The 10,827-nt window shown below is 40.5% G+C and overlaps 1 protein-coding gene across 1 annotated transcript; it reads left to right on the top strand.

Annotated features, from left to right (window-relative positions):
- The first annotated feature begins 4,722 nt into the window (after positions 1-4,722).
- On the top strand, positions 4,723-10,798 carry LOC140153569 (uncharacterized). Its single transcript, XM_072176348.1, has 4 exons — positions 4,723-6,142; positions 6,736-6,873; positions 8,445-8,699; positions 9,146-10,798. The coding sequence occupies exons 1-4, from the start codon at positions 5,183-5,185 to the stop codon at positions 9,911-9,913; spliced, it is 2,121 nt and encodes a 706-aa protein (XP_072032449.1). The 5' UTR covers positions 4,723-5,182; the 3' UTR covers positions 9,914-10,798.
- Positions 10,799-10,827: the final 29 nt, after the last annotated feature.

The following is a 10,827-nucleotide window of genomic DNA, read 5'->3' as shown; positions in this document are numbered from 1 at the left end:
CAGTGGAAGTGTCCAGGAACGCTAATGATCTATCCTCCTCTCCTTCAGTTGTGAATTTGATGTCTGGGTCTAATGAGTTAAGATGGTCTGTAAATTCCTCCGCGTACTCCTTCTTGAGTTTCGTGTGCGTGTCGTCGACGTAGCGATACCACCACACCGGGGGGTGGGGTGCTGTTCTAATGGCTATTTGCTCTAAATGTTCCATGTATAAGTTACACACAATTGGTGAAACCGGCGAGCCCATAGCTGCCCCATGAATTTGCTGGTAATATGTGCCATTATAAACAAAATACGTGCAGCGAAGGCACACTTCAAGAAGCTTGACCACATGGGCCGCAGACAACTGAGTTCTTTCTTTCAAAGTCTGATCGTTTTCAAGTCTGGACTGTATAATTGGAAGTGCTTTTTCCACAGGCACAGATGTAAATAATGCGGTTACGTCGTATGACCGAAGTTCTTCATCATCGTCAACGCGTTCACTTTTTATACAGTCCGCGAAATGTTGGGAATTGGTGACATGGTGTTTAGTCTTACCAACCAAAGGCGTTAAAATTTCAGCCAAGTGCTTAGCACAGTTATAAGTTATGGTGCCTACACTGCTAACAATCGGTCTAAGTGGAATGTCCGGCTTGTGAACCTTTGGTAGCCCATAAAACTTTGGTGGCGACTCAGTGGTGGGATAAAGCTTGCGATATTCTACCCTATTAATCCCTTTCTCATTCTCCAACTCTTGCAACACTGCCACTAGTTCTTTCTTATACTTAGGCGTGGGGTCTTTTTGCTTTATTTCTTATAGGTTGCTGTGTCACTAAGAAGATTTTCACATTGTGGTTGATAATCTGAAGTATCCAAAACAACAACAATTCTGCCTTTATCGGCAGGCAAAATCCGAATGTCCTGATCTTTCTTTAACTGATTAAGAGCTTTATGCTCATCTGCATTCAAATTGGATTCAAGTTTCTTTGGCCGACTCAACAAACCAACTACTTTTGATCTAAGTTCACTAGCATCCCGTTCGGGTAACTTACGGCACGCCGATTCAGTGCTGGTAATGATGTCAACAACGGGAACCTCTGTTGGTGCAACTGAGTAATTCAAACCTTTAACCAACACCGATAGCTCAGAATCGTTCAGGAGCCGTTCAGAACAGTTTTTCACCCATTTACTGATGCAATCGGACGCTAGAGTGTTGTTAGTTTTGCGAGATTCAAGCTCCTTTTTCCTTTCCAACAATCGCGAAAATTTGTTTTTCTGCCGTGTTTTGGACAGCTCGTGTTCCTTGACCTGTGACCTTTCCGTACGTGTTTTTATTTCAGCTGTGACGTTGCTTGGTAACTCACTGGCGCTATAAATAACCGATTCAAGACGATCTTTTTCTTGGTTTAAATTGTTGATTTTGTTAACAATTTGGCCTACACGCACATTAAGTAATGCTCTCTCAGCTCTCCGAAGAATATTATCGGCTTTTCTCCCCTTGACAGTACTTGACAGGCGTAAACTTACTGGTGTTATATTTTGATGTTTGCAATGAAGACTGAACCGAAGATGGTTGCGATATCGGGCGATCTTTTGGCCCGTTTTTTCCAAATGTCTGATGTTATCAAGGCAATCCTTGCCGTAATCAGTTCTGATATTAGCATGAAAGTTCATCTGTATTGGTAATCCATATATAGAAAGATTTAACTCTTGATCACAATACAAAATATTTACCTCCGAAATTTTCAGCTGTTGATACTACAGCTTTCTTCAGCGGACTATGGTTACAGTGGTTATCCCACCACTGAGTCGCCACCAAAGTTTTATGGGCTACCAAAGGTTCACAAGCCGGACATTCCACTTAGACCGATTGTTAGCAGTGTAGGCACCATAACTTATAACTGTGCTAAGCACTTGGCTGAAATTTTAACGCCTTTGGTTGGTAAGACTAAACACCATGTCACCAATTCCCAACATTTCGCGGACTGTATAAAAAGTGAACGCGTTGACGATGATGAAGAACTTCGGTCATACGACGTAACCGCATTATTTACATCTGTGCCTGTGGAAAAAGCACTTCCAATTATACAGTCCAGACTTGAAAACGATCAGACTTTGAAAGAAAGAACTCAGTTGTCTGCGGCCCATGTGGTCAAGCTTCTTGAAGTGTGCCTTCGCTGCACGTATTTTGTTTATAATGGCACATATTACCAGCAAATTCATGGGGCAGCTATGGGCTCGCCGGTTTCACCAATTGTGTGTAACTTATACATGGAACATTTAGAGCAAATAGCCATTAGAACAGCACCCCACCCCCGGTGTGGTGGTATCGCTACGTCGACGACACGCACACGAAACTCAAGAAGGAGTACGCGGAGGAATTTACAGACCATCTTAACTCATTAGACCCAGACATCAAATTCACAACTGAAGGAGAGGAGGATAGATCATTAGCGTTCCTGGACACTTCCACTGTGATCCAAGCTGACGGCAGCTTAGAAATAAAAATCTACCGCAAGCCAACCCACACAGATCAATATCTGCATTTCTCCTCTAACCACCCTTTAGAACATAAATTTGGGGTAATCCAGACCTTGTTTCACCGTGCGGAGTCTGTGATCACTAAACCCCAAGCTGTGGTAGAAGAAAAACAGCACATAACGCAAGCTCTCACTAAGTGCGGCTACCCCGAATGGGCGTTCAACAAAATCAACAAACCCAAGAGCGCGAAATCTAACCACAACAGGGACAGTACTGTTACATCTAAAGGACAGGTGGTGTTACCTTACATCAAAGGAATTTCGGAAGCACTTCGCAGAAACTTCCAGAAAGTTGGTATAAGAGTGACATTTAAACCTACAAGAACATTGCGCCAAATTTTAGTGGCGCCAAAGGACAAAACCGATAAAAAGGACGTCACTGGTCCGGTGTATATGATTCCATGCCAGGGGCCGACCACAAGAGGAACCTGCCAAGAATCATACATCGGTGAGACGGAACGTTCTCTTAAAACCAGATTTTTAGAACACAGACGTCCAAGCACCACTTCGTCCGAGGTTTCCAACCACATCCATATTGAGTCACCAGGCCACCACGTTGACTTGGACAAAGTCCAAATTTTGGATAGGGAGCCCCGCTGGTTCGAGAGGGGAGTTAAGGAAGCCATACACATCAGGGCCAACCAACCATCTCTGAACAAGGACGGAGGGCGCTACAAGCTGCCAAAGGTCTATGACCCGATCATTACGTCACACTTCAAGTGTGCTCGATCAGGTCAGTCCGCTGAAGAAAGCTGTAGTATCAACAGCTGAAAATTTCGGAGGTAAATATTTTGTATTGTGATCAAGAGTTAAATCTTTCTATATAACATAAGTGTTATTGATCTCTTCAAACTTTATGGTGTGGAGTTAATTAATAGTTATTAATAAGCCCCTCAAAATCACCTGTACATAATATGAATACGGGTTACTTCAAAATATGTGGAACGAATTATAGTCACTTACAATCGGACTGACGGTACACAGTGTCTTCGACCCTATATCTTCATGGCAGGAATCGCCATGGTAGGTTAAATCCACAGCCACGATTAGCCATTTGGTTCAAAACTTTAAAGCTCTTTTAAACTAATAATTAGTCGAGGGACATAACTAAGGCTACTCACAATAGCCGGGTAATCGATCTTGGTTGTGCGTGATTAAGCTTGTATACCCCATTGAGGTCAATGGTCATCGACTTTTATACTGCCTACAGTGAGTGCAGCTGTACTACACGCTGCACGCTGTAGTCCATAACAGGACCAACGCAATATAAAATGGTCAAATTTTGAGTTCAAAGCGCACGGCCAATTTTCAAAGCGCATTCTAGCGACTATCATATCTGTTCAACACGTATTCCAAGTTTATGAGACCAAATCTGGTTTCTTGAGAAAAAAATCATGACGGGAGATATTCATCATTTTCTAACCCGGTATCAGAAGATTTTCGTCTGATATCAAAATCGTGCATAGCAATTCACGTGTATCGATCCCGTGTATTCATTTTAGTGTGGCTTCTGCACCAAATAATTATTAGCCAGGCGGTGTCGGTGTGCGGTATTGCATGCATAATAATAATAAATACTATATATTATTATATACCTCATATATAGATTCCTGTCATCTGATTGGTTGAAAGTGCAGTCATTGAATTAACTATGCCCGCAAAATGAACTATGGACCGGTCCATGGAAATGAACTATGGACCGGTCACGTGCGTCAAGATCAAACTGCGCGTTTTTCCCAGCGTAAAATGATATTACGCACGCGTTAATGTTTTCACGCGTAATAATTACGCAGAAATCGCAGATTGTAATCTGTGTGCCGTTCGCATTGAAACTGTTAATTTCTCTTCCCAAAATCGATGCTTTTAACCAAACAGATGACAAGAATCTTACGATTTGGTATATAAAACAAATATTGACTGCTTTTTATTCGGGGCATGGTTTAAATTATAGGCCCGCGGTGATCACAAAACCATGACTATGCCCTCGGCTACGCCTCGGGGCATAGTCATGGTTTTGAGATCACCTCGGGCCTATAATTTAAACCATGCCCCTCATAGCAGTCAATATTTGTATACTATGAAAAAAACCCACAAACAATAGTTGAAAATTTCAACATAAAATATGTGTCAAAGGTGGCCATGAAACGGAACTTCCTTGTAGAAATTCCATGAACTTCTTTGTCGAAATTCCACGCATCATTACTTAAATTGCCGGGTGAGACCAATGTTGACATCAGGCTGTTTGGTTGATATGATCATGTAGCTTAATGTAAAAGGAAAATATCTTTATAAGATATGACAAGCAAATTTTAAACCTCTGTGTCATCAATACTGATTCATTTAAGATGAAATCCCACACAATCCCACCCACATACGATGAGTTCATAATATTACGCACATAGTAGAGATCAAGACCTATTCATTTCCAACAGAATATGTTGTTAATTACACTTCTGTTATACTTCTGTTCTTTTGCTAGACACAGTTTGATTAAGAACTGATAAACGAATCGGTTATTATGTCAAGTAAGCATTCGGTAATACATTGACTTTGGTTATGTATGGTACAGTGAATCTTTTCTTAACTCCTAGTATTCTGCTTTGACAGTATTCGTAATTACGTACACAAGTTACAACTCGACTAGCAAAGTTCCAATTCGTTAAATCATGGCGGAAGTGAAAGACACCAAGTTGATTCCAGTCAGTAAAGTGAACACCAATTCTGAAACTGAAGGTAAGAATCAACCTCATCAAAATCAACGATTTGAAAATGCTGTTGATTCTGATCAAAGTCAACCATTGGAAGGACACAGCATTGTTGGAAGTAAACCACCTGCGTCGCCACAATCGTGTCATGGGCCTCTGGAGCATATTGAGAGTGGAAGTAGTGGTTATTCATCCACTCATGTAGTTTCTCTCGAACAACTACAAAATCTTTCAAGTCAAGAAGAACTTAAAAAATTTCTTTCACCTCAAGACGAATCTTCCCAACATGGTAATCCCGAGCTTCAAGGTTATTTGTTAGTATTCAATGATTGGGTGCAAACTCACGTCGACAATCCCAATGCTAGTCTGGCCTATATGTCACAAACGGGTACCTTTGCGGCGGCCATCTTTGATAAATCTGGAGGATACCTTAACCTCCCCAGATATAACACATCTTTGTTTGTTCCACCTGGCGCACTTCGTAGAAATCAGATCCAGAAGTTGTATATTTTCGTGGAAATCAAATCTCCGTTAGCCGCGTGTCCAGTGGAAGGAGCGCAATGGCAGTCGTATATCGTACACTGTGGTCCACCTGGTACGCAGTTTCAATCAGACATTGTATTGAGTTTCCCTCATGGACTCTCTGAACAACCTTCTGATAACATGGGAGCTTGTCTCAGCAGTTCTGATGGAGAAGAATGGGCAAACCTTGATTCGCCAAATGAAGGTCTTGTTGCGTCTCATGAAAAGCTGGTCACGATAATGATTGACCATTTCACCAGATTTGCTAGTTACAGCTTCATGTATGATGTCTTCCGCGATGGAGACCCCCTCTCATTGACAGTTGGTGTGTTAATGCGAAGAGTACCATCAGCTGTCCAGTTACATGTGATCCTCTGGAATGCGAGGAAAGAAGAACAGGTAAGCTCAGTATAGTTAAGTTGACTGCACCGAACGATTGATCAATGAGAAATCTTGTGAATATAGCTATTTGTAAATACGACGTAGTGTATACATGAACACGATACCATTAATGTCTTTAAAACAATAAAGTTTTCGTGATTAAATTGGTTTACGTTCTTTCTTTATGTTTTGGATTTTTTAGGCCATGCATAATATACGATTTCGGTCAAATTTTAATTTTCCTATTCTTTACCAAAAATTGAAAAACTATTTTTTATGACTGACAGGAAAGTTTTCTGTCCATTTTATGCCGAAATAATGAGGTAAAATATAAGAAACCCCGTTTACTTAGTATCTTGGTCACTTAACTGTGGAGCTCTATGGGTAATCCATTGGGGATTTAATGTCTTAATATTATGACATTAATTCTGTTGTCTTATGTGCACAGCGAATGTGGCTGATTCCAGTTGGGACATGCGTGAACATAAATATGTCAATACAATAAGGTTTGAAACACATTTACCATATTCAATTAAAAAGACATACATTATGACTTTAAGCCATATGGTGCACAGAAATGTAAGTAATCATCAAATTCTGTTTTATGTTAGGTTGTGAATGAAGAAGCCTTGTTAGATGCTCGACTGTGTGACCGAACTAGAGCATTCAGAGTAAAGAATCCAGAGAAGGATGTTACAATCTACCTTGGACTGTCAAACAACGTCGGCCATGTCGTTAAGTATAGCAAGGTAAGATCATAATCATCATTATGATCGATTGACACTGGCATCGACCAACAAAGGATCTTTGAACGGATCTTTTAATGCGAGCCTGTCAACCTGTCACCTCACCTCATATGAATCATTCTACAATTAACCGGTCTTAAAATGATCATATCAATCATTTTAGTGCAGCGATAGCGCCATCTGTTGTTATTAAGTTTATGCCGTATGTAAAACGTTTTGAAGCTATATTTAACATCATAGAGTATAAGAACGTGTAATTTTGGGTTGTCGATAACTTTAAGGTTACGCATAATTATGGTTAAGGTTACGCATAGTTAAGGTTACGCTGGGGCCCAGTATCAACAAAAAGATTTAAAAGAATCAGCTATTGGAGTTGCAATATATAATGGCCTGGAGGGCAAGAAAGCAAGGCGTAACCTTAAGTTATCGATTTGTAATTGTTTTTAAATCTTTTAATTTTTACCGCTCACTTTTCCTCTTGCTACAGGCCCAGCCCACTGTCGGTGGCTAATTCATGGGTTAAGCTTGATCGCTATTGTTTTGGAGCAATATTGTTTCTTTTATAATCCTGCGTGGCAACCTTGAACAATATTGTTTTTGAGGGCTTTTGTTTTGACGGCCCATATCTCCCCAAGCCTCCTCATACTTCATTGAGGAATTTTACTTATCAAAATTTATCAAATGTTTTTATATTCTATGGTCTCAAGTGTAGCCTCAAAACGTTTTATTTACGGCATAAACTTAATAACAACAGATGGCGCTATCACTGCACTAAAATGATTGATATGGTCATCTAAAGTTGGAGAATGATTATGATCATTTGCATAGGGAGACTGGGTTAGATCCTGTAGGCTGTATCATGGTCACTTTCGCAAAGAGAGGTGTAAACTTTGTCACTGTCCCAATTCGTCTTGATGCTATATACAACGATTCACAATCAATAAGATTATGTATGTTCAGAGACATCCAGTATTTCAAAAGGTAACAAAAGGTTAATCAAAATTCTCGAGTCATCAACGATTTTGAGTTGCGTTACGACCTGATCACTGCACTGGGACTTCATCAGACTGGGTTGAGAGACTTAACGGGTGTTTTTGGCACGTGATGATAAACCGTCTTAATAAGACGGTTTATTACGATGGAAATGTTAGTCGAACGCGTATGCGATGTTCATAACAATGGCGTGCAGGACGGTCATACACACACATCAAACGATCGTACCGTAGCACGACCGACGGAGTAACACGCATTGGCGCTGGTAGTATATTCCATTTTTTTTGTTGCTTGTTCGGCTCAACATTAAAAGGGGACATATCTGACAGTAAAAGCTAACATTTTATGGAAAAAGAAATACTACTCTATTTTTATGGAAATGTTACAATATGGCTTTAAGAGTTATTCTCACGGGTGAAGCATATTCATTTTTTTCTAAGTCTCACACAACAAGTCAAATGTGCACACTGTGACAAATTTCACCGTAAAGCTTTTATTTTTCACATTCCCCTCATCTCAAGATAATGCAAGTGCCCCTTTATTTCACAAAGCTTCTATTTGTTACATTTCCCTCATTTAAGGTTATCAACATTGGAGCCATTCTAGACGAGCTACGCGGTTCACGGTATACATCACCATCACCATCAGTGACATTCGCAGCACTGACAGACTTGAATCCACCCGATCTGTTCACGTCTACGGTGCTTGTTACGCAACAAGAAGACGGCGACTGCAGTGGTGTCGATGCCGTGGAGTTCCTTGTATTGCCTCCGTCGTCACGTGTTCCGTCAAGTAATCTTGCCAGTGCAGGAAATTGCCAGATCCGTCCAGCTCATGTAAGTATTATGCATCGACGTCCCATGCCAAGTAATACTTCACGGGTAAACGAATAAAACGATTACAATCCCGTTATATTTTGCGTAGCGAAACACTGCGGCCTCTGATAGTGACAATTCCCTGTAAATAAACAGTATTTGCGCAATCCCACGGTAATCAGAGCCCGCGTGGCATATATCTTAGAAAGAAAGAAAACATAAATATAAACAGCAATCTCACGGTAAATCTCGAAAACAATGTTGATAGGGATAAGATCAAAATCCGAACGCCGGTTGAACGGCGGTTACCGGTGGTTGAACGGCGTTCCATTGAAACAATAGAAACCGGCTCCAACCAGACGGAGCCGCCCGGAACCGGCGGACGTCCACCGGTCGAGTTTTGATTTCATCTATAAGTTTAATACATACGTTACATCGCACTATTCTTGAATTCTTGTTTTTAATAGATACGGAGAGCTCAGTTCGCGGACGTTCGTAAGGACAGCCCAAACACCAGTTTTCGAATTTCTCAATCAGATTTAACACCGCCTGCGGGCGCTTTTACGGAATGTGCCCTAACAGTAGAAGAATTTACGCATCTTGCTGAAGTCATAAGCCGTGAGGATCCCAGAGGCACAGGTGATTGGCGATCATTTGCCGATTTCTTAGGTTTAAGGCCATATTATCAAGTGAAAGAGCGTGCTGATCATCAGTGTAGAAGTCCTGGAACTTTGGTACTGACTTATTTTCTGGCTAGAACGGGAGCTCGGTTGGGAAGGTTGGGTACTTTGCAAAAGCTACTTGATGTAATGCAGAGATGCAGAATTGAACATGCCGCGTCACTTTTGAAAGAATGGCTACATTTGAAGGATCCGTATGACGTGTGCGAACGGGATCAAGCAGAGGGTATTGATAACTCACCAAAGAGTCCAAATATAGCAGTGAGTGAATCACCATATTGCTTTGAATCAGATTCCGAAATGGACATCGCTAAAGTTCATCTAGCTACAAATAACCACGTCAACATGGTAAACAAGTCAGGTTCTTGCGAAGCAGATAATAACGACCCTATTGAGGCAAATCAGCATAGGTGCAGCCCAAACCTTCCATCTAGTCTCTCAGACCATGGACTAGGTACGTCCATAGACGCGTTGTCTCCAGATAGTTCCCGAAATAACAGCATTGGAAGCAAAGGATCTTGGACGATTATTCAATCATTATCATTGAATAATTAGAGAATAAAGGTATATAGCCGCTGTCGTGCATCTATCGTTTCATCGACATCATTATTTTTTGGCGCAAAACGTTGTTTTACTTAAAATGATGATGTCGCCCGTGTTATGTGAGACGATAGATGCACGACAGCGGCTAAAATAATACCTTTATTCTCATTCTTAAACACTTCGATTTAAATAAAAATATCATGAGTATACCAAATTTTAATCAAATAAAATCCTACATTTTGCAAGGAAGGGTAATTACCTATACCGAGTACGGGTATCGCGTCGATGCGCATGCGCTTAACAGTGTCATATCACACGGGTAAGAACCAATAAGATTGCAGGAACGTTCTCTAGTGTTTAAGAATACCCAGTAAAGTAATAATCAAGTTATCCCGGTCAGGAATTCAAACATCAACAATGAAGTTCTGAATGTCACTTTGAATCGTTCATAACCGTTCACGATTGTTTGATGGCATGTAAACTGTAGTCATTTTTAAGTAAAGGTGAACAATGATGGCGCTATTTATCTTAAATCTTGTTTGCATAATTACAAGGGGGTAGACACTTGTATAATGGTATTAGAACATCAGAGAAAGACCAACAAATGGCAGGGAAATTTTCACAAAAAAATTGAAATATAAGGAATAACTCATATTACTTGGCTAATTTTAATTAAAAAATTAGATGTAAATAGCGCCCTCAATCTGCACACAAATGTACAGTTTGTGGAATAAACGTTACCACCAAAAGAGAAAAAGATGAATAATTTGATATAGAAACGAAAATCTATGTTAAATATCGTTAAAAAATATTTGAATATTAGTGTGATAACTGTTGGTATTTGCCGGGTCTACACTCTTAAAACAGCGTGATCAAAATTGACCCCGTATTAGTCAACTATGCGTCGTCGTCGTCGTCGATCTACT

The sequence above is a fragment of the Amphiura filiformis genome, chromosome 5, assembly GCF_039555335.1.
Source record: "Amphiura filiformis chromosome 5, Afil_fr2py, whole genome shotgun sequence".
Lineage (NCBI taxonomy): Eukaryota > Metazoa > Echinodermata > Ophiuroidea > Amphilepidida > Amphiuridae > Amphiura > Amphiura filiformis.
This window is presented reverse-complemented; position numbering and strand designations above follow the sequence as displayed.

Bases quoted from the DNA above. Each gene is read 5' to 3' on its own strand.
- LOC140153569 (XM_072176348.1), top strand. From the start codon at position 5,183: ATGGCGGAAGTGAAAGACACCAAGTTGATTCCAGTCAGTAAAGTGAAC. The intron at 6,874-8,444 runs GTAAGATCATAA...CCCTCATTTAAG, and splicing joins ATGTCGTTAAGTATAGCAAG to GTTATCAACATTGGAGCCAT. The intron at 8,700-9,145 runs GTAAGTATTATG...TGTTTTTAATAG, and splicing joins GCCAGATCCGTCCAGCTCAT to ATACGGAGAGCTCAGTTCGC.